The sequence below is a fragment of the Choloepus didactylus genome, chromosome 18, assembly GCF_015220235.1.
Source record: "Choloepus didactylus isolate mChoDid1 chromosome 18, mChoDid1.pri, whole genome shotgun sequence".
Lineage (NCBI taxonomy): Eukaryota > Metazoa > Chordata > Mammalia > Pilosa > Megalonychidae > Choloepus > Choloepus didactylus.
Window position 1 is genome coordinate 67,547,899 of NC_051324.1, and position 24,071 is coordinate 67,571,969.

At 39.7% G+C, this 24,071-nt stretch overlaps 2 protein-coding genes across 6 annotated transcripts in view; one reads left to right on the forward strand and one right to left on the reverse strand.

Moving 5' to 3' along the window:
* Positions 1-11,838, reverse strand: part of FAM104A (family with sequence similarity 104 member A) — a 19,190-nt gene extending 7,352 nt beyond the window's left edge. For both annotated transcript variants that reach the window (XM_037808769.1, XM_037808768.1), the window contains exons 1-2: positions 11,618-11,838; positions 6,467-6,566 (exon numbers count right to left, since the gene is read on the reverse strand). In XM_037808769.1, the coding sequence (XP_037664697.1) occupies positions 6,467-6,566; positions 11,618-11,838 (321 nt within the window). The remainder of the gene's footprint in view (positions 1-6,466; positions 6,567-11,617) is intronic.
* A 101-nt stretch (positions 11,839-11,939) lies between these two features.
* Positions 11,940-22,360, forward strand: C18H17orf80 (chromosome 18 C17orf80 homolog). Of its 4 annotated transcripts, none has more exons than XM_037808750.1 (6): positions 11,940-12,046; positions 12,766-12,874; positions 14,287-15,830; positions 20,167-20,274; positions 20,886-20,993; positions 22,165-22,360. In XM_037808750.1, the coding sequence occupies exons 3-6, from the start codon at positions 14,294-14,296 to the stop codon at positions 22,185-22,187; spliced, it is 1,776 nt and encodes a 591-aa protein (XP_037664678.1). In that variant the 5' UTR covers positions 11,940-12,046; positions 12,766-12,874; positions 14,287-14,293; the 3' UTR covers positions 22,188-22,360. The 4 variants fall into 4 exon arrangements, with proteins under 4 accessions (XP_037664678.1, XP_037664677.1, XP_037664675.1 ...); XM_037808749.1 differs by lacking the exon at positions 11,940-12,046 and adding an exon at positions 12,153-12,258; XM_037808748.1 differs by lacking the exon at positions 11,940-12,046 and adding an exon at positions 12,163-12,503.
* The last annotated feature ends 1,711 nt before the right edge of the window (positions 22,361-24,071 follow it).

The following is a 24,071-nucleotide window of genomic DNA, read 5'->3' on the forward strand; positions in this document are numbered from 1 at the left end:
CAAGAAGTCTATGGTAGTGATGCATACATTGATAATGACAATACAAAGCTACTGAGTGACAAGAATCTAGCGTGGCTGCTAACTGGAAGAATGACGAAGCGCTCCTTAAAACGAAAGAGGAGACTGTTAACAGGCAGGGTATGACAAACTGGCAGAACAACAAAAACAAAATCAGAAAAGAAAGGAGTGTCGGGGCAGGGAGGCGGGTGGAGATGCTAATCGTGTGGTATGGCGAGGTCCACCCCAAGCAGAGTTAGTGAGAGACAAAACCTGCATGACAGGTTATGGCTAGTTTATCAGGAGCCTTGCTGTCATGCTCAGAAAGCAGTCTGCAGGAACAGGTTTTGAGCATATGAGACATGCTCAGATGTTTACTTAGGAGTGAGGATTCTGGGGGTGTGTGTGAGATGAACAGGTGAGGGGACTGAGAGCAGAGCCCAGCTGGGAACTTTTCTAAAGCATCAAGCAGAAAGGCAAGGGGCAATGCCAGTCTAGAGGAGGGCTGTGGAAATGCAAAGGAAGGGCTGTATGTGCCACATCCCAGAGCAAAATGAAAGGGATTCAGGAAGGAAACGAAGGGGGCATCCACACCGACACTGAGCACCCAAAACAATGCTTAGCAAATAGCTGTCCTCAGGAAATGTTTTCACGTAAAGAGGAAATCAGGATCCAGAGAGGAGATGAGGGAGGAGAGACGAGAAAGTACAGGTAGGGACTGTGAATAACTGAAGACCCTCGGTGGTAAAGGAGAGAGAGAAAACATGCAGCAACTAAGAGAGAAAGACAACGAAGGCAGAGAGACTAGTTAGGAAGGGAAGAGAGCACAGGAGTAGGCTCCGGAAAGAACCGGTGGGTGAGAAGAGTGTGCAGAGGGAAGAGAAGGCAGAAAGACAGGAAAAGGCTTTCAGGAGCCTTGACAGAATGTACAGCAGTAAAGAAAGGCAGAAGGACACCCTGTTCTCTTTGACAGAAAGGAGGAGAAAATATACACAAATGGTGCAGCGGAGGAACGGAGAGTTAAAGAAGTTCATTTTCTTAGTCCACGGGTCTCAAATCAAACCACCACAGATAGAGAACTCCTCACCTGCTCCTCGAGTAGGCCAACCCTTAATTTCATTTTCCCTGGCTGCAGAGTCAGTTTTAGAGATAACACATTTATACCCACAGTGGAAATGAAACAACTCTCAAGACTATTCTGTTAATAACCTTTAGAAAGTGCCCTGGCAGGAATATTAATTACTGAGTCACTTTCCTTCATAAAAACAGATCTTGAATATATGTGTACATTTTTTATCTAGATCTGGATGCTTCCTCCCCTTCAGGAGAAAACCACAACAGCAGAGTATTTTATTTTCTTTCAAGCACTATCTTCCCCTCACCTCCATCTCTCCACTGGTGCTTTTAAATTACATGAACTGCAAAAGAAAAGAGAAATCTGACCCATAATATACACTCCATCACTGGAGTCACCAAGTTCATTCTAAGACTGCTGCAGAGTCTGGATTAAGGGCAAGGATGGTCCTAGTTGAGTCCATCAGAGTATCTAACAAAATTCTGGGCTTCCAAAATGCCCAATAATTTATGAGAGGTCCAGTTTGCTAATACAGGTGAAACCGTAAGATTCCAGTTGAATTCAGTGGGTTAACTAAAACCACTGTCTAAATAAGCAAGGAAATAAAATGCGGGTGATAACTTTTCTGTGTCCATGGGTAAGCAGCATAACCTTTCTAAACCTTTCTATGCCTCAGTTTCCCTCATAAGATGAAGCTGGATCACATATTATGTTTTCAGTTCCTTTCTAACTGTAATATTCTATTATCTATTATTATTTCTTCCATTTAAATTTCAACAGGCCAAAACATAATAATTCCCACCAGCAGAAAACCTGTGCATGTCTGTATCTTCAACATGTAACAACAAACTTTAACCTTCTGCTTGCGGTGGTTTGGTATACTAAGAGTTGATGCAACAAATAACACACATTTCAAGGACTTAAACTGTGCTCAAGGTTTCTTACAACGCATGCTAAAAATTAGCCTAACTTTAAAAGGACTATCCCTCAATTTTGAATGGAGGTTTTAAGAAGTTATTTAAAAAACTGTTTAGAAGCAAATTTGCAACAAGGTTTTTTTAAAACACACAATCCTAGCACACCCTAAATGATGTTTGCCAAAACAGAAATAGTTCTGTCTGCTAAAACATCCCTACAAGCCTAAAATAAAACAGATTAAAGATGAGGAGTATAGGCGAAGACTAACAGCCTTTCAGAGACAGCTCTTAGGAAAATTACACTATTTCAGTGGTCATCTAAATTCACACTATAAAAAAAATTACCTAACACTCAGATAATCCTTATAAATTTAAAAAGTGAATTTACAGAATCCTAATTTTAAAGATCCATGGATTCCACTGGCTCTGTTATTTTCTCATTTGTAATGCTTCTGCACTCCCACTAAGAACACTCTTGGAATTTGGGGGATTACAAATTAAAACATTCCCCCTTCTAGTAGAGACAAGAAAAACATAGAGGCTGTTCCAGGCAAGCCTCTTTTGTTTCCATGTCCACATCTTTTCATTCTCTTATCTGTTGTTACTTTGTAGTAATATGAAAATTCAAAATGGTTTTGCCAAGGAAGTTTAAGATGCAAAAAAAAAAGTGTTTATGCATTTTAAAAAGGTATTGTTTTTAGTAGACACACTTTTATGAGGCACATATCCATGTGCCAGAAGCCAGATTGACATAAAAACTTCTGGTGTAATTTGTAGATAAAGATATTAAAAATTGAAAGCAAAGAGCTTTAATCCTAATACATGAAAAAATACAATTCAAACTAAAAAGGCCAGCCCCTAAGAGAACAAATTTGAATTAATCAAATGGATCTAGTTCTTACCCATCCAAATAACTGCCCAAGGTCATGGAATGTCATAGCTTTTGCACAGGACCCAAAAGAAAAATGTTTCCAAAACCATTTCACTTCTCACTGAAGGAAAAAACAAGACTAACTTAGACATCAACTAACCTGATTTGTCTAGAATGGTGTTTCAAGATTTTTTAAAAGTCCTATAGTAGTAAATTATACCTCAATTTTTTTAAAAAAAAGTGCTTTCCAGCTAATAGCAAATCATCATTTACCTGGAAAAATATTTTCCAGCTAAAAGTTAAGGGAAGGAAAATTCTTATTTTCCATTCCTATGATTGGAAAGAAGCCTAGGACCTCATGGCTCCTGAGTATATTTAGCAAAGTCTCTCAGTGCTTCTGTCTGTCTGCTGTGAGATGGCACATACCATGGTGATGAGCAAACAGCTCTACAGTCAAGCTCTGGGGCTCAACTGCTTCTCTGCCTCTTGCTAGCTATGTATCCTTGGGCAAGTGATTTGATCTTTCTGTGCCCCAATTTTTCCATCTGCAGAATGGAGAGAATATCCGCTAAAATAGGGAAGAGAAAGTGTACAAGTAGACTAAAGTTTCTATATAACTACTCTGGCAAAGCAGTTCATATTCTTTAGCTTCAGAATATTTAGAAAAAAAGGAGGTATAGATCACTGCCATTTTACAGGTAATTATGATTTACTTGTGACATCATTTAACAGTTTAACGTTAATCAAAACCCTCACATCCTATTTCCCAGTACTTGCCAATGTTATCACATTTAGGAGATAAAGGTAACTTTTGGAAATTAATTATAAGCAATAATATTAAATTACTCAAAATTGAAACAAATTCACCCCAAACAAAATTCTTCAAGTTATAAGAATTCTAAAAGTATTTAAGTACTTCAGAAGAGACATAGGAAACTCTTGGTTTTCTCATCTCAGCTGGATTCAAGGAAACTTTATCTCGCCAGTCCTATTTTAGAAGTAACAGATAACATGTTCATTAATAATGTCATTAATAAAATATTCTATTACATAAATTATGAATAAAATCAATAATCCACTAATAAGGACTTGTTTTATTATTTTTTCCTTTGATACACTATTATCAAAAAGAAGCCAAATGCCTCTAAACTTGATGTTTCTGTGCCCAAAACATAATGGTCTCTTCCAGGAGTGGCAACTCAATTATTCAGGGCTTAACTTTCCATTTTAAAGATTTTCCCCTGCCTTTTGCTTCTTTGGCTCGCCCTTCCTTCACAGGTCCTCATTATTTGTCAATACCACCGCTGGGGAAGCACAGCATAGTGCAAGAGGTCACTCGTTCAGAGTGCTGGCAAATGCTCAGTAGCCAAGGCTGAAACTGAGGGTTATGACATACTGTTAGGTGATCTTCTGGTTAGTTCAGGTGACCATGATAGATAAAAATTATCTGTATGGACCTTAAATTATAATGAAGGGAATCTTGTCCATCCTTCAAACAAATGATTACCGAGTAGTTCAAAGGCTTAATTTCTTTGGACAGGCAATAATAAGATACATGAGCCAAGAGATTGAATAACAATAAATTGTTTGCTTCTGTGATACCAATTCATAGATTTCAGAAAGAATGAAGGTCATTTTCTACAAACACCGTTTTAAAAAGCAAAACAAAACAAAACCAGATAACCTAATACTATGAGGTCTTGCTTAATCACATAAAGGAAGAGATCAGAAACGACTCACTTTAAATTTAAAAAAAAAAAAAAAAAAAAAAAAATGACAATTTGTTTTCCTGTTCTCAGGCATAGGAACTTTTGAGTTAATGTAACATTATACAGCAAAATTCTAAGAAATATTGATGCCAATACCATGAAAGTAATCACTATAAACTCTTTTTAATGGATTGTCTTCTAATTCAAAATAATGGAAACTCAATTTCTGTTACACAGCTTTACCATGAAATGTTCATGGTAGCCTCTAATCTTTTTTCTTCCATTCCCACTTATCACATTAAAAAAAGCTCAATTACTTTTCTGTTAATCAGAAAAAAGAAAAAAGTTAGGGATACAAGATCTTAAAAAGCGGGGGAAGGCTACAAAACCTCAAGTTTCCACATACAGTCATAGACTTCTAATCTGCAACTGTTCTTTAATTACCCCTGAACAAGTATTACCTACATGGAAATTGCCAATTTCCCCTCTTGGGGAACACATATAAAAGCAGAGAGTGGATTTCTGGTAAAGAAAGTCTGGATATAGGTTAAATCCTATTACTGGGAACTAAAACAAATTATTTTGGTTGTACAAGAATTGCGTTATACACAGATTTTCCTTGAAACTATGAGGCTTGGGCTTAGAAATCTTTGTCACTGAGGCATTTCTCTTTCAGGGTAATAACTGTCATAAAAGGCTTGGCCATCACTGTTAAGGGTCAAAATCTCTGGGTGCATAATTTGGGTGTATACGTTGATTTTGGCTTCCTTTCTCCACTGCAGAACAGCCTTTCGATTGCATGGAAAACTTCTTTCATATGTATACTGAAGCACTCTTTCAGAAAATCAAAAATAGCAAAAAAATTTTGTGAGCTCTTTCCTCCTAAGACCCTTACAAGCTCTTTTTAGAATGACATAATGAAAAAGTAAAAACACTCAAAACAGGATTGTGCATACACATAAATTATATACTCTGCAAGTTTTAAGTTTCTCTTATTTATTTAGTTAAAGATATTGAATTGAAGCAACAAAATATGTTGGTCTTCAAGACAATGATTTATAAACTATTAGAAAATAAGTTGGTTTCTGTGATGGTTTGGAGGCCTTTTGGACCCCAGAAAAGTACATTCTTAAATTAATCCATTCATGTGGGTGTACACCTGTTGTAGGTGGGACCTTCTGATTAGGTCACTTCAATTGAGAAGTGACCCACTTCATCTAAGGTGGGTCTTAATCCTCTTATTGGAGTCCTTTATAAGAAGGTAAAACACATATAGAAACAGAGAGACGAAATTAAGAGAAGCTCACAGAAAAGGCCCCATAGAAGCAGAGATGGAGCCACCAAAGCCAGAAGCTGGAAGCAACAGAACCTGGGAGAGAAGGACCATCTGATGTTGCCATGTGCCTGGCCATCTGATAGAGGAGCCCAAGCTCGCTGGTAACCAGTCTTCAGAGAAGCTATTAGCCTGCAGATGCCTTAATTTGGACATTTTCACAGCCTCAGAATTGTAAACTTGTAGGCTAATGAATCCCCATTGTTAAAAGCCAGTCCTTTTCTGGTATATTGCATTTCATCAGCATTAACAAACCAAAACAGTTTCTGAAATAGGGAGTTCAAGAATGTTTTCTTCAAAGGCCCATGATGCTTATAATACAAATTTGGGGGTGTGTATGTATATGAAGATGTGTAGACATAGATCATTTTGGTGGCAAGAGGGTTCACAGCTTCCTCTAAGGGGCCATGACTCAAACATAAAAGGTTAAAAAACACTGCAATCAAATAAGATTATTTTAATTTATTCTTTGAATAAATAAATTTATTTTCATTGCATGGCAGAAACTTGATTATTTAGCTCAGGCAATGACTGAAATAGAGACTAATCGACCATATTTCCTACCTCTGTGTCCCAGGAATCCTGAAAGACAGGGTTTCTACTACTCCTTTTGGTCTGCGGGGGAAGATGGTTGTCTTCTTCATTGCCATTCCTTCTCCTTTTCCTGAAATTAAATCACAAGGAAGGAAAAAAAACTAACAATTGATGTTTTGAACAAACTGTAAGCAAGGAGCAATATACAAATTTGCACTCCTGCCTGAGAAAACATAATTCACCTTATGGTAGCCCAATGAGTTAAAAGTTGGAAGTACACCATCATTAAGTACACAGAACAAAAACTGAAAATAGCAGCAGTGAGTAAGGTTAAATTTGTAAAACTAATTTCCAAAAGGAATCTTGGCAAATTTTAAATGCCTACTGGGAATAAAATAAAAACAGGAAGTGGTTAATCACTAAACTTTCAAACTCTACCGTCCCTGAAATTACAATTCCATGCTACCTAATTTTATTCTCTTCTATATGATAACGTTTAAGCCAGGTGTGGCTGCTTTTGACATTCATGCTTAAAATCATTAAAATAAAAAATGATGCTACACAGTAATATCATTAGATGTTTGTGGTAGCCTCTAATCTTTGATTTTCTTGCATGCCTGATTATTGCACAATGATCACATTAAACAAAAGCTCTACACCCTCCAAAGTATTAAGTTAATTTTCTGGACAACTGCTGGAATGGCTGCTCTTGGTCATATTAACCCAATTATCCTCGGCACACTAGCTCTTACAACAATTACTTCATTAGACTGTTATTTTCAGATCACAGCATAAGCTACTTAAAATTTCCAGGTTTAAAGAGAAATCACATTTTCAGTCAAATGTTCTCAGATGTAATAGAGAGAAAAATATGTTCTCTATGCAAGAATCAAGTGTTGCTGGGGGTAGGGAATGGGGAGTTAATGCTTAACTTGTACACAATTTCTATTTGGGTTGATTATGAAGTTTTGGAAATGGGTGGTGGTGTTGGGGGCACGACATTGTGTGTGTAATTAACAGCACTGAATTTTATGTGTGAAGGTGGTTACAGGGCAAAATTTGGGGTTGTATATGTTACTAGCCTAAAAATTAAAAGATAAAACATAGGACCCTGCAACACAGTGGACTCTACTGTAGGCAATGGACTATAGTTAATAATGCAATTATGAAAATGTTCTTTCATGAATTGTAACATATGTACCACACTAATGCAACATGTTAATAATAGGGTGGTATACTGGGGGGAAAAACTCCCTAATGTAAACTATGGACTGTAGTTAATACTCCAACTACAATATTCCTTTATCAACTGCAACAAAGATACTACACTAATGCAAAGTGTTAATAATGGGGATAAGAGGGAGCAGTACAGGAATGCTGTATTTTTTATATGCTCTTTCTGTAAACCTATAACTTCTCTACAAAAATTAAAAAAAAAAAAGGAGCAAATGCTGTCAGGATTCTATACCCCGTTATAAAATAGAAATAAATTAAAGGTGGCATAATTTTAAGCCAACTTGCCTAAAACTGGATTGTCCAATATGTTCGCCACCAGACACATGGTTACTTAAATTTAAATGAATTAAAATCAAATAAAATTTAAAATTCAGTTCCTTAGTTACACTAGCCACATTTCAATCCTCATTGGGCACATGTGGCTAGCTACTGTATGGACAGTGCAGATAAAGAGTCCCCAACAATGCAGAACATTCGACTGGACAGCACTGGCTAAAGGCCCGTTTGCACAAAGCAGCAAAATCTATTACAATGAAAACTCTAAAAGATTCAAATTTCTATAGTTAGGAGACAAAAGTATATAGAGCAGGGAAATAAGAGGAAAAACACGTTTTGGAAGGTATTTAATTTGGAGCAAAGAGAATCTTCAATTTCAAAAAAGTTACATATTTTCTAGATAAGGAGGGTAACCTGCTGTGGCAGGCCCTTAATCCTAAAGTTCTGAGTTGAGGCTGGATATTGGAGAATCTTAAGAAATTAATGAAAGGTCTCGGCATCCTGAGCTTAATTCCCTGTACTGTGTGCACCATTCTGAAGAAGTCCAACTTTATTAATGAGTCACGGATCCCAGTTCAGGTTTGGACTGATAAAAATACTGGGTGTGTGGTTTTGATAAAGCGTTAGCCAACCTGCAGTGGGCTACACTGTTTATCTCATTCTAGGACTCAGGTGTTTATAAAACAGGATCATCATTTCAGCTCCCTACTTTGTCCCAGGAGATGAGATCTCACCTGTACACTATTTGAAAGTCCTTGGAGGTTAAACGCTAGATGAATACCAATTTTTATTAATCATTAAATGGATGTGCTATATCACAAATTTGAACTATTACTTTTATCCTAAAATAATCAGAGAATTTGAGCAGGCTTGTGCTCCAGTAAGCAAGCGGGGTCTGACAGGTGGCTGTTTGTTGAACGCCCAAAGAGAAACTCACTGAACGGCAGTACATTGGTCCCCAACTCTTATTTCAACGGTGCACCAACAGCTGACTGTGCTTTGTGCTGCTGAGTCACTTGAGCCAATCTTATGAGCTGACTTTTAACCAAAACTGCCAATTTCTTCATTTATAATGGGGGACTGTATCTTTCCAGTGACCAGAATATGAATAACAAGGAGGATACATGGTGAAAAAAGGTAAGAACAAAGGAGAGGGGCTGGTTTGGAGGATTTCAACCAAACTCTGGGAAAGTCACATAAAATGTCCCTGTCTCATAATCAGCGTTCATCTCTCAAGGGACAAGAACTATCTCTTTCACCTGTGGGTGGCCCTCTCCTTTGGACCACACTGGGTTAAGAATAAGCCCTACCTATTTGTTCTTCATTCTCTGTTTTTTAAGCTTGTTGCAAATTCTGTCCTTGAAACATTCTTCTTTCAAAAATATTGTAATAATTGTCAAGATTATAGCTTCAGCCTCAACCCCATCAGTACAGTCAGATTACAGCTTTTGACATTAACACCACAGACGGGGTTATAATTTTAGCAACACCCTATAATCGATTAGACATTATCCCCTAGCCATCTAGTTAGATATTGCTTAGCATCTGTTACATCTAAGGATGGCTGATTCCATCACTTTTCATAATTTCATTTCTCTCCAATCTTCCTATGAAACAGAAGAAATCCTGAGTGTATGTAAACAAAGGTTTTCAAATTTTTTGTAAAGTAACAGAACCCTTTCTTCTTACACACACACACACAGAGAGAGAGAGAGAGAGAGAGAGAGAAGAAGAAGAAGAAGAAGAAGAAGAAGAAGAAGAAGAAGAAGAAGAAGAAGAAAAAAAAGTCTCAGTAAATACTGAAAACTTAAAGTAAGGCAGTAGGGGCTCCCTTGCCAGACACACACCTCTCTGTGGCCATCCCAGTATGCTGTGGAGCAATTTAAAAAATCACCATCTTAGATCAACTCTTCATCTTAAAATTGAAACAGCTCCAGTGATTTGTAGTAAGATAGCTAGAGCTGTCAGAATTGGCCCATAGTACTTCATGAAACTTTAGCTGAAGAGAAAAGTAGGTGAGAAGAACCTGTCCAAAACAAACAACTTCTTTTAGAATCAAAAGTAAAGTTACTATAGTAAAAAGAAGTTACCAGTATAAACATGTATCAATCATTTGTGTACTACATAAAAGGTATCTGCTACCAGTATAAACACATTATTTGTGTACAGTCCTGGATAAAAGAAATGCTTTTGTGTAGGAAATATCCAGATATTTTCAGATATGTGAGACACCAGCGGAGCACCATAAGAATAAACTGGATTTGGGGAGGAAAAAAAAAAAAAAAGAACAAAAAAAAACATGACAAGCAGATTAGGTTTACTACACCTAAACATCTCACATCCCTAATTCCAAAAGCATATCAGTAAAAGGGCCCCTAATTTCAGATTTAGTCCACTCTTCTTTTCTATACAAGTAGAGGCTTTAGGCCCCACTGGCTACGTGACTGAAATCAATAACCCAATGCACCACTTTGGGGAAACCCTAGGTCTTCTCTTTCAAGCCAAATAATCTCAGAATGCCTTCCAGAATTAACTATATTCCAGAGCAGGGTCCTTGTGGAAAGACTGCCAATACATTACGTGCCAATGAAAATACAGAACAATAATAAAAGATCCAACATAATCTACCAAAACAATCCTATGATCCATCTAAAACTTCACTGAGACTGTTAGGGAATAAAGGAATGAGCAGTGAAGCTGGAAAGACCCAGGTAAGTCAATTATCTCTCCAAATCTATTTCCCCATCAGAAAAATGAAAGAGTTGGACTTGGTGATCTATAGGTTTTCACTTCAAATTTCATTAGGGATTTTTCTAATTTGAAATGAAGCCGATCCTTTTCATTCTGAGATACCCAGTACCACTCTCTCCTTCAACCTTGCAGAGGAAAATAAGAGAACAAAAAAGATAAAAAGAAAGAAATCCCAGGTTGCTGCAGACTCCACTCAGTACACGTCAAGCATAAAAGCCCTAGGCTCAAAGCCCTATGTTGAGGTCAGGCTGCGTGGAAGGGTACCGCATCCCGATGTTTTCCCACCTCCCGCCTTCGGAATCAAACGGCTACGCATCCAAACAGTTTAGAATCCTGCCTGTTTAATGCTTCAGACAAGAGAGAGTCCACAACCCATTGTGGTCATCTGCCCTTCTACGTCCACAACCTTCCAGGGGACAAATTATTCAGCCTAACCTAATCCTTCCCTGATGCAGGGTTAAACCCAATCCTTTCTGACCTTGGGGAGACGGCAGCTCCCCGCCCCGTCCCCTCACGGGCGCCCTAGGGGCTCCCTCTCGGAGATCAGACATTCCTCCCATCCCCCCAATTTAGGGGGGAATCTTTAGGGCCTAAATTTAGGACAGGGAATCTTTAGAGCCACCGTCTCTCTTCTGGGACCGACCAGACTTCATTCCAATTGGGGAAAGACAGGGACAAAAAAGATGGAGTGGGAGACCTGTATCCCGGACAGTCGCTCCTCCAGTTATCCACAGGAGCCAGGTATCCGATCACTCGCTCATCCCTCTCCCCTCCTCCCCCGGCCTACAGAGCACCCCAGATGGAGACCCGCAGGGTCCACGCTGGCTCGGGACCCCGCTTCGCGCGCTTCCATCCCCCAGATCAGCAGGAGAGGGGCTAGAAGAGAAGCGGGGGGGGGGGGGGTCCCTTCTCTCTCACCTGGGGCGGAGGCGCTCGCTCATGGCACCTGGTAGAGGGGAGCGACGAATCACTGCTCCGCGAGAAGCCGAAACAGAGAGTGTTCTGTTTCGGCGGCCGCCACGCCCACCCCCTCGGGCCTTGCCTCTCGCCGCCGCTCTGGTGGACGCTGCCGGCGGAGAGTAGCCCTGGGTCGATCCAGTCCCACCGCTACTTCCGGCGTCTCCTCCGCGCCCCCCCATGTCGTAGACGCCGTGGCCCCGCCCCCTCGCGGCTGCGCAGTGACGCGACACTGGCCGCCCCGACCGGTAGCCCCGCCCACGGGAAGAGGCGGACTGGGAGAGGAAGGAGCGACCAGGAGCTTCTGGGAGAGAGGACCTCGTTAGAGCTGGCTCAAGCTTTCGCCTGTTCATAGCCAACGGGAACAGGATAAAAGTCAAGCCAATCCAGGTTTAAATTAAATTAGATTATATGGTAATCATATGACGTCACTATTTCAGTTAAACCTCTGTGAGGTGATAATTTTAAAAAATAGCCGAGAGCCATCAGGCAGTTGTGGAGGCGGTCCCGGGCCTGGGAGCTGGCAGTCGCTCGCATGGCTGCGCTAAGGGGTTTACTGTCGGGGCTTCCGGGACTTTTAGGGTTTAGGACACCGCTCTGGGGTGAGTCTCCCAGGGCAGGACTGTTTGTTGTGGCCTGCGTTTCGCAGGGTCCTGCGGCGAGAGGGGAGCAGATCGGGCACCAAGGCCAGGCGGCGGGTCTTCCTGGAGTCGCGGGGAAGGAGACCCTCGGCGTCCCGACCGGTCCCGATGCCTCGGGCTGGGGCTGCGAGGAATCTGACCCTAGACCGAGGAGCTGCCCTGTGATCTCCGCCTCCGGCTGGAGGAAGCAGGACAACTTAGAAAAAGTAAGGGGTCGAGGAGGGCAGGCAAGTTAATGCGCCTGATTGGAGGAGAAATCTGTTCAGGAGCAAAGGAGGCGGTGGCGAAGATTTGTATAAATAACGTAATCGGCCGGCGAAGTCTTAACTCCCTGCTTTCCGGAACATCGGAGGGAGGTGCCCTGAAGATGACGCAGTTATTTGTATTTGCTTGAGTACTGTGCCGTAATTATTTACCATGTGTGGGTACGTGCTGTCGAGTTACTCTCCTGATTGTGTCTCAATACAGGCTGTCGTTAAAATAGAGTTTCATTCTGCCAGACTCGGACTGGTGATCGTGAAGCATGGGGATTCGAGAGGAACAACTGCAAAAGTAGCATCCTCCTAGAGGAGCTCGGGTAAGAAAGCAGTTAGGCACCCATGTGAAGGCGTTACCTTGTTAAGTCTACAGAGATCTTGACAGTGGGTTTAGTGTGAAGTGGAGTACTGTAGACGCAGAAAGGTGTAACAGGTCTCAAGCCCCTTTTTTTCTAAAATTAGTAGCCTTCAAGGCCCATGGACCCCCTTCGGGTATGGGTATTTTTGTAAATAAAAAGGGTCCACAACTTTCATCTTATTATCAAAGGTGTTCCTCCACAAACAGTAAAAATAATTATTGTAACATATACTTGAAGAAAACAAAATTTTGTTTTGCCTGACTTCATGTAGGATAGAGTGGGGTGGTTGCTTGGATAAATGGGTTGACCAAGATTGTATGTTTTCTTTGTAAATAGTTTTAGTCCCACTTTCCAACCTGTTTAGTAGTCAGAAAGTATTTACAGAACCTTGTAATATTATTCAACAAATATTATGTGCCAGGCTCAGTACTAGGTTTTGAGAAAGCAGGTGTGCTCAGAATAGACATCTTTAGGCCTTCATAAAGACTATGAAATGTGAAAAAAGAATAACTTTCAACTGAGCTTTGGAATTCACATTTTATTTCCTGACTCTCAAGAAAAATGAAGAGGTACAAATAATATGTGATATAAACTTTAATTTTTTTGTAGTAAAAGTTTAACAAAGATAGTAACGAACTAAACAAATTTGCCAATAATCCATTATTCTATAGATATACAGACCTTGCCCTCCCCCCGTGTATATGTTTATTTATAATTATACATAGATTTTGGTGTTTGTATGTGTATTACCAACATGTTAACTATTAGTAGAGCTTTGTTACTCATTTTTAGATAATAAATATAAATGGAAGTTCTCATATTTTCTTCCTGTACCCAGTGAATCTTCTGCATACCACTTTGGAAACCACTGTTCTAATCAATAGCCTTGGCATCCTGGCCTGAATTTCTTATTCTTCACTATTCTGACCGTGAAAGATGTATTTAAGGTTTTTACCAATTTCTTCATGCTGAATGTGATACCCAGTTGAGTTGCTGTAATCTTAAATAGCAAACGTTTTATTCAGACTGGTATTTTGAACATCATTTCCTTCAAGTAACCATTAATTTGTCATACATAAGTCTTTTGGCCTTGCTCACCTTCTTCATTAGGGATGTTGAAAAATCTCTTTGTCTTTTATAAATTATTGATTCTTAGAAGATTTTAAGAAATGTAAACTACCAAGTATAAGTAGGGTTTATCTCAAAATCAAAATGTCTTCTATTTTCTACCTCTGTAGGAAAGAGAATGGAACAAAATACATTTCTTGAAGTTTCCTTCAACTTTGTTCCAAATGAATTCAAAGGTATAATAAAGTAACTGGTATTTGCCCTACAAATTATGTGCTCCTCATAATTTCATTTACCTTTTTCAGGAAAAGGATGAGTGATATTCCACCCAGAATGGAAGTATGTCCCTATTGTAAGAAGTCATTTAAAAGATTAAAATCCCACTTGCCATACTGTAAGATGATAGGACCAAACATACCTGCTGATCATAAAGTTTTTCAGTCCAAGCCAGCCACACTCCCTCGTGCTAAAAAAATTAAGGGACCAATCAAAGACTTAATTAAAGCTAAAGAGAGAGATTCACAGAGAAAAAGTGAGGGAAGAAATACTAATTTAGTAAGGAACAAACCAGAAGGAACAATTAAGTCCTTTCCGTTACTAGCTGTTGGTTTGGAAAGAGCAAGTAATCCAAAGGCAGATAAAGACATTAAGAATCAAGGTCAACTCTCTCTCAAAATATTAAAAAACACTGAACCAAAGCTTACTTTCCAGGGTGAGACAAAACCTCAGTTTAATGCATCAGGAAACACCTCTCCTAAAAGAGAACTTGCCAAAGATGTGCCTAAGTCAGGGGAAAGTAGAAGTAATTTCTCAGAATCTGGAGCAGCTTTACTGGTTGGCTCAATGGAACCTTCTTCTTCAAATCAAGATAGAAAATATTCTCCAGACTTACCTACTGACATACAAACTACCTCTGCTAATCTGACATTGGACAAAGTTGATCTACTACAGCAGGAGCTTCAGGTAAAATTATCAGATGTGCCTATTAGTGATTATCATGGTCCTCCTGTGAATCTCAGTGATGAGGTTGAAACAGTAAGAACATCATTGTCAAGCAGTGAAAGAGCCTCCAAAGCCAGGGATCACCTCTCAGAAGTTCCCACTGATGTAAGAAACTCTGAGACTCAGAAAAATAACACCAAGTCACACATTTTAGGCCAGAGAGTAAGCCTATTAGGTAAAATCCAAGATGAGGAGAACCAGGACTTCACATATGACATCAAGGAAAAAGGACTGAACCTTGGAGTAGAGGCATGTGGGAACCAAAGAAACGCAGAGAAAAGTGTGTCTGTGATAGAAATGCAGGAGTGGACTTCTGTAAGTAATGATTCTAAAAGCTTCAATAGTCATGATTCAGGCAGAGAGAAGAAATCTCAAGATGAAGATCCAAGTTTCAGTTTGTTCGCTCCAAGAGAGACAACTTGCAATGAGTTCCTTTCTGTATCACAGTCAAGTAATCAAAGTCTTGCCTCTCTGGCTATAAAATTTCTGCAAGAGGAGAAAGGAGAAGCCTGCAACCAAACTCAAGTCACTGATGTAAAGGCATTCCTGGAGAGCAAGGAACAGACTTCTCTAGAGCCCAGATCTGGCTGTCAGTCCCAGGCATTACATATTGGATGCCAGCCATCTTTAAGTTCAACCCAACATCACACTTCTAAAAACCCCTTCACCAATCATGTTGATGCTGCTGACAGAATGACCCAGCCCAGCTCCATGGGGCTGGAGTGGTTTCCGGAACTCTATCCTAATTATCTGGGACTAGGGGTGTTGCCAGGGAAACTTCATTATTGGGATGCAATTGCCCAGAAACCTCAGCTCATCAGTCCCCAGGGGGGAAGACTTTTACAAGGTAAACAAGCTCATTTTCAACGGTCGTTTAGCCCATTCAGAACACTCTGTGCCTTTTGGATAAATAAGGTTCAGTCACTCATTTAGCTGCTTTTTACCTAGGCAATCCAATGCACTGAACTTACAGTTGTTCTGAAAACATCATTTCTTGCTCTGGGGGTCAGTCACGGTAGTTTCTCACTCTCCCTTTCCTTCCACCAAGATTTGGAGGTTGGACTGGGGCAGGCTGGTAATAGTCACAGCAGTTGAGTTTCTCTATTAGGAAGAGGCATGGCTGGTAGAAATGGAGTAGGTGTTCTAAAGTACAGGCTTTAGAAAAGCATGAAGACCTCCGAGTCCACCTAAGGAGAACAGACACTGTGTTTACAGTTAGAGGTTGTAGAGGTTTCAGGTTTGTGGTCAAATGCAATGTTGAGGAATTTAAAATAGCAAGGAAGGTATAAGCAAGAGCTATTTTGGGAGTTGGGGCAGGACAGAGTTGGCCTGGGGAGAATGGCAGTCAAGGCAGATAAGTAGAAGTAGAGGTTCAGGAGGTGAGCCAGTGAAGCCAAGGACCAGGAATAGAAGACAAGACCAAAAAGATGTAGAAGTCCATGCACTGGAAAAAGTGCCAGCAATTAGGACCCAAGAACAGGTTGCAGAACTTTAGAAAAGAACCAGAGATTGAGTCCTGAGATATGAGAGATAAGAAGTAGGACTTGGGAGAAATGACTGGACATCAAAACAGTTCTTGCTTATGAATCAGTCTCTTCAGAAGGTTAGCTCCTCCCTGCTTAATAGCTAGAATAGGTTAACAAGGGAGTAGGACTGAAGCCCCAATAGGAGCCAAGAAGTTCCTGACAATAGTTTCATGTATCCTTACTTTTCTTGCTTTATCTCATCTTGTTACTGGACTGTCTTTCTAGTCATAAAACATAAAGTTTGTTCATTTTCCTTACCAGGAAGCACTGGATTTTTAGAGATTTTCTAGGGGTATGGTTTAAAGTAATATCCATCTCTCTTTTTTGTGTAATGTTTATTAGTGCTTTCAGAGTTATTGTAACAGAAGACCTAAAAGACTCCAGAATAGGTTTGTATCTGAATAACTTGTCATGATTTTTTCCTCTCTCTGGGATATTTTGCAGGTCATCATATATACTAAACCCTTATTCATGGTCTCAAAAGCATTTTTTTAAATATCATAGTTACTCCTTTCTAATGGTTTTCAAAATGGAGAGGTATTAAATAAAGAGCATTGCTAGCTAGAGCTACAATCATCAATTGCATTAGTAGATATGGGTATTTTTTAATAGCCAGGCTCTCTTTACAAAGTCTCAAGGTCAAGCCCTTTCTCCATATTAAATATAGAATTAATAGTAACATCTACCTTGTGATTTTCAGAGCACCCCTGTCTGTATTTTCTTATCTGGGCCTCACAACTCTGAGAGATGGGCAGAGGGATTTGATCTCTATTTCACAGGTGATGAAACAGGCACAGAGGATTAGTGACTTGACCAAGGTTGTGTTGCCAACAGGTAGTTGAGAGTAGCGTCCTGAGGTCTAGTTTAATCCCTTTCCAGTCAACCATATTGTAGAAATTAAACCCTAACTAGAACATAAGTTGTTACCTCTTGTCAAAAAACACTTGTCTGTGTGTTTTTCAATTCCATGCACACACACCCCATAATCTTATCAGATAAAAGTACTTATTTTCAGTACCATTGTGTACAGTGCTTGGGATTGTCCCTGATACATCCACTTTTCATTTTAGAGGAAAAAGGGAGAGAACTAATATTGATTAAGCAGTGACTGTGTATCAGTCATTCTGCGAGGTGTGTTATGTATCATCTCATAATCCTCATAAGAACTCTGAGGTGATAGCACTGTCCCTTCCACTTTTATAAATGAGAAATCTGAGCCTAAGACATTTCAAGTGATTTGCCCATATTCATACAGCAAGTGACAGAAATCAGGATTCAAATCCAGGTCCTTCTGACTTCTAAATCAGGTCTTTTAACTGCTTCAGGCATACCCTTTGAGGCTGTTCTTGTAATCCTCAAGCTGGATCTCCACCAGTAAGGGAGTCATGGGAGATGTTTGAGAAGGGGCACATTCTGGGGAAAGGGCTCGGAATAGTTAGGATAACCTACAGGTAAAAACAAGGGGTCAAGTCATGTGTCTGGAATTCAGACTATGAAGGATGGACAGGAAACTTGAGAGGTATGGAGATTGATGAGAATTTTTAGCAGTTGTAGTAGAGAGTAGAGCCATTGGTCACTGGATGTTTAACCATTTAAGTTGGGTTTGAAATATAGGGGCATTAACACCAGCAGGTAAAAGACAGTGTCTGGAAGATGAGGTGGCAGAGGATATAGCAATGGGTACTGGTAGTTCAGGGCCTACAGATACTGAGTCTGAGAGTTGGAACCTGGTCAGACGCTAAGGGATGTAAATCAGAACCCAGAGTAGCCAAGCAGCAGGCAAAAAAAAAAAAAAAAAATTGGAAAAAGCAGTAACAGGATTTCCCTGGCTAGTGAATGGGCCACGGGCTTCTTACGTGATGTCAGCTCAGGGCCTGAACTGCTGTCATTCCGGTAAGTTTGGCTGAACCTATAGCTAGAAGTAAATAGGCTCAACTGACTGGAGAAGAAAGATGAGGGTCAAGGAGCCACACATTTTCTGACAGACTGAGAAAGTGGCTTACAGTTGCAGTTTCCTTGAGGTGGTTTCTCCCCATCTTTTTCCTCAGAAATGTTTCCCAAGATGAATGAGGTACATCATGCTTTGTTTTTTAAGATCTTCAGCTCCAAGAAAATTATCTTGTAATTTCTTAGAAGCCAGCATGGTTCTTTTTCATTGTTATTTAATATAAAGATAATTTAGATAGTATTTTTACATCAGGGGCAACTTTTTCCACATCTCCTAAAACCTGTCATAGATATTTACTTAATTTATCCTTTATCCTGTTGGACCAAGCCAAGACCAAAGAAACAGCTATAGTATAGAATATCTGCCTGTCATCAAACATGAAGAAATATAGGTTCAGGAAAAATGTGAGTATGTATCATGGCCCTCCTTTTTTGTTATTCATATATTAAGCACAAATAAGAAACGTTTGCTAGTCAGTAATAGTAATGGGGGGAAATAGAACATATATGTTGACTGTAGATGGTAGTTACAAGTAGCAGTAGTTAATACAACCCAGTAGTAGAAAGTCATGTTTTTTTTTACTCAGATGTTTAGCAGAAGATAGAAGATATAAACGAGTCATTCAGCTTAGCATAGATGTGATCATCTGGGCAGTATATTCATCGAGTCAAAAGTATGTATAGGTCTTCTGGATCATCTGTCCCTCCTGCCACAGAGATCCCTTGGATTAAGAGTTGGGGAAGGAAATGCAAATCAAAATCACAATGAGGTACCACTTCACACCTACTAGGATGGCTATTATTTAAAAAAAAAAAAAAAAAAAAAAAACACCAGCAACAAGTGTTGTCAAATATGCAGAGAAATAGGAAGCCTTATACTTTCTTGGTGGGAATGTAAAATGATGCAGCTGCTGTGGAAAACAGTTTGGCTGTTCTTCAAGAAGTTAAACATAGAATTACCATATGACCCTGCATTTCCACTCCTAGGTATATACACAAAGAATAGAAGCAGGGGTTCAAACAGTTGACTTGTACACCAGTGTTCGTAGCGGCATTAATCATAATAGCCTAAAGGTGGAAACAACCCAGGTGTCCATCAGTGGATGAGTGGGTAAACAGAGTGTGGTGTATACTTAAAAGGGAATATTCAGCCATGAAAAGGAATAAAGTTCTGAAATGCTACAACATGAATGAACCTTGAGAACGTTATACTAATTGAGAGAAGCCAGACACAAAAGGACAAATATTGTATAATTCCAATTACATGAAATATCTAGAATAAGCAAATTCATAGAGGCAGAAAGTAGATCACAGGTTACCCAGGGCCAAGGGTAGGGAACGCAGTTACTGCTTAATGGATACAATCTTGTGTTTAGGATGATGAAAAAGTTCTGGAGATAGTGTCAAGGAGTGCACATCATTGTGAATGTGCTTGAAACCACTGAATTGTACACCTAAAAATGGTTGAAATGGTAAAATCAAGTTATATGTATTTTTATGTAAATTTTGATCCCCAGGGGCTCCCTTGGCCTTTTGAAGAGACTTTTTTTTGACCAGGGGTAGAGTGTTTTACCTTTCCACACTTAGTGTCAGCTGCAATCCAATGTAGAGGTCACGAATACATCTTTTCCTGAGGCTTAGCCCTGGGAATTTTGGGGAAGGAGATGAATTTAGTTGTACCATCACAGTGACTTCTGTTTGGAACCGTAGTTCCTTTGTTGGAAAGAAGTGCAACGGATATAAGGATTTTGGAATCCCCAACCAGGCTGACAACCTCCAACTTCTCTCTAATGAGGCTCCTGGGAGCTGTACAGAAAGGTGAGGCTCGAGGTACTGACCGTTGTGTTCTGTTACTGGCCCAAGCGTTTGGAGAGGTCTCTCTTGCTTGAGCATGACTATTAGAGCAAGGCTAAAGAAAAAAAGTTTGTGTGTAGTCTTCTATTTGTCTTTTTTATTTATGGAGTCTGGCATAATTGAAAGCGTCAGACCTAACAGCAACTACCATTTATTGAGCACCTTTCATTTTTTAATGCTTATCCCCGCCCCTCTCTGCCATCCATCCCCTTCTTTCCCTGGCCCACATGGATGAGGGCTTCCCCGAAGCCAGGAAGACGCCAAACCTCAAGTTAACTGAGTGTATTAATCTCCTCCAATGAACGTTTTAGCCAAGCTCCCAAAAACAAGAATGGCTAATCTGAATTTATTAAAAATAAGGTCTTTTGGATTTTAGCCTTTTCATCTGGTTAAAAAATATATATAAATAGAGGGGCTGGGACTAAATTTAAGATTACTTGCAGCTCCTTGCGTATTATATGTAAATTCCTTGATTTACAGTTTTATCACCCAAGCTAACTGGGATAACTTCAGTAACACAGATAAGGGCCCCGAGTTACAATCTACTGTGACAAACCTGTTTTCTCTTTAAACAGGGTGGACCGTGTGCAACAGCACCCTCAAGAGGAGTGGCATTGTTGGCATCACAATGCTTTTTACAAGCTACTTCACCCTTTGTTGTTACTGGAGTTTCAGGCACCTGAGTAAGCTTTTCTATATTTGTATTCTAAATTACTGGTCACATCCCATTAATGGGACCTCCAAAGGATTCTCTGAATTGCTTTTTATATTACAGTTTTGCAGTATCTGACAAGCCCCAGTGAATTGCCTGGGGCTCAGGGTTTTGTTGTTTCAACTAGAGGTTTTGGTTATAATGGCCTCCATGAGATTTGACAGCAATTTACATAATTGCTTTTGTGCTCCATTTAATGTCACTGGTGGCCTTGTTTTTTCTCCTTAAAGCTGTTTCCCTGCTAGATGGTCAGACCCTTCTCCTTTCTGACTTTTTAATTCCCAAGGATGCCTTTTTAGGACTGAAACCAAACAGCTTTATACCCTAAAAGAGAGAAGGAGAGACAGAAAACAGCTGTCACTCTTTAGTGTATCAAAGGCTGTCTGAATCTATTTTTACTATTAAAAGAACCCAACACCCTCCACTTGTGAGCTTCAGTTTGCACCAAGCCTTACCAGAAGGAAAATGCCTGGATTTCATTTTTCTTTTAATTCCAGATAATCTTTATTCATTCTAATTTTTAAAATACTATATTATTAAAACATGCCCTTATAGTTTCAAAAAACATAGGATATAAAAAAAGCCCCAACACTTGCATATGAAAACTTTTGGTGTAAAAATACAAGATAACCCTGAAGACTAGAGACCAAAAAAAAAAAAAAAAAAAAAAATCAAGACCTGACCTTAATTGTATTTTTTTGGCCAATTCAGTGTCTAGTAAGTAGGGAAGGCATATCAAGCAGTCTGGGACTGCAGCAAACTCCTGAATCCGGACTGGTGTGATGTAGCTGCTAATGCTTGGGTAACATATCTGGCCACTGTTGAGAAAAAGGGATTCTTTTCTCATCATGCCTGCATAAACGAAGAGGCCCAAACCAAGAGGCATCTCTTCCACAGGGAAAAGGAAGGCCTCTAATAAGTTTTATCTGATGGAAAGGGATCATTTAGTTTATACCTGAGCTTATTCTGCACATCTCTAAACTGAAACTCAAGAAAGTGAAGCAGAAACTTCTCATTGTACCTAAGATGTTAATTCTAAATTTGTGAAACAAAAGTATAACAGAATGATCTGTAGGGACAAGAGACAGAAATAGTCCATAGCAGACTTTTGGATCCTTACATTTATCTCCGTTTATCCAAAGAGCTACAGCGTTGGCGCAAGTGACATTGATCTGGACACCGCTTAAGAAAGCTTTGAAACTCCACGAAGAAGACGGTGGAGATGATCGCAGTACATATTTAATAATTTATAATTGTATTTGGGACGGGGAGAGGAACTAAACATAATAAAATTATTGGAATCTAAATTATATGAAAATAAATTTTATGTGGACAGATCTGGTTCTGGATGTTTCTCTAGCTTGCTCTCAGAAGTGGCTGAGATACTGAAAAGTCTTCAGTTTTACTTAATCATAAAGGTTGATGTTATTCAAGGAGACATGAAGCTGACAAGGAGACATGAAGCTGACAAATTTCATTAAAATTTTTAACTAGCAATTTCTCAGTTCTCAGTAAAAAGTGCTATCTCAATTTTAAATCTCCCTACAATTGTCCTCTAAACCTTGAAGTTTTACCATTCATTTATACTTGGTACTAGATTACATATGTATTGATTTAGGTTAGTATCTGAATTGGCATAAAATTAGCATTTGTCAGGCCCTTTCCCTGGGGAGTGGTTAAGCACCTGCTGGTCCTTGACCAGGTCTTGACAGGTATCTTAACAGGTGTGAAAAACATATAAGCATGTGGACAGAGTAGGAATGGGGACCAGAGTTGTAGGTGAACCTGTGAAAAACTTCCAAATATTTTTTAAGTTGATTAAAATAAAATACACTAGATGGAGTATTAATTGCCTTTTATATTTCTTGAGTACAGTAGTGAGCAAATTATTTCTACTTGTCTCTTCCTGGAAACTTCAGAATCCCACTCCTGTATCTCCTCAAAAGAAGGTCAGTGAAATAAATTCATTTTACTTTTTTAAGGTTACTTTTGGCTAGTGGGTTTTCTGCATCTCTTCCCCACATCAAAATATTCAGTGCCTTTCTATTTTTTTTTTTTTACTTCTGTTGAATCTTTGAGATCTAGAATACTTGGATACTTACAGATATAAAAGCCTTTGAAGAAATAATTTAATCTAGACAGTGTAGATAACTCTTTCCAATCCTCTTTCCAACACGGGCTAGGTAACATAGCTTTGGCTTGGCTGTACCTGTTATAACCCCTCATGCCAAAATAGATGAGGTCAGCCCCTCTTACGTCTCAGCTCCTTCCGACCCTATAAGAAAGCAGGAGTGCTGTTCTAAGGCCAAGATTGATTTACTTGTGCATAGCTTCCTTTTTCTCTTCCCAAAACTTGAATTCTTGCTCTATCTCCTGCTTTTTCTACCTTTTCTGTTCCAAGTTTCTTCTTCCTCTGTTGGGGATGATTAAGGTAGCATGTATAAAATCCACCCTCAGCGATGCCGGAGATATGCAACATGGCCGCTAGGGCTGATGCAATAACAGCTTAAGTTGCCCTCAGCCTTCTTTACGGAAGTGATAGCCGTTCGCGCCTAAGATTCGCGCCTAGAGTGCTAGCTTTACAATCTGCCTTCTACCCCAGCAACAGTAGCCACCAATCCTGTGCTAGCCTTACATCTGCCATCCGCCCTAGCAACAGCAGCCACCAATCCTAGACCGCCACCCGCCCTTGCTAGCCACTCCCCCTCTCTCCTAGAGTATATATGCTCTGCCCCCTCAATAAAGATTTGCAGCTTGATCAGAATCTTTGTCTTGCTGTCGTTCCTCGTGTCTCTTGTCCCATACCATTCCTCCCTCACAGGATTTGGAGCCTTCCGTTGAACGTCCCGCCGGCCGGGACATTCCTCTTTTTTTCTAATTATCTCCACTGGGAATAATTTAATTCTACAACAACTTCTTATGGTTAAAGGGAAGGTATTCAGAAGTATATACCCGTATACTGAAATCCTACAGAGAAGTTCTGCAGGAAAAATTCATGGTTGAGGGAAAGATTACATTTAGTTATTTTAGTTTAATATTGCTAAGAACT

Coding starts and splice junctions, on each gene's coding strand:
- C18H17orf80 (XM_037808747.1), top strand. Junction 15,831..20,166: donor GGGGGGAAGACTTTTACAAG/GTAAACAAGCTC, acceptor TTGGAACCGTAG/TTCCTTTGTTGGAAAGAAGT. Junction 20,994..22,164: donor CTGGAGTTTCAGGCACCTGA/GTAAGCTTTTCT, acceptor GTTTATCCAAAG/AGCTACAGCGTTGGCGCAAG.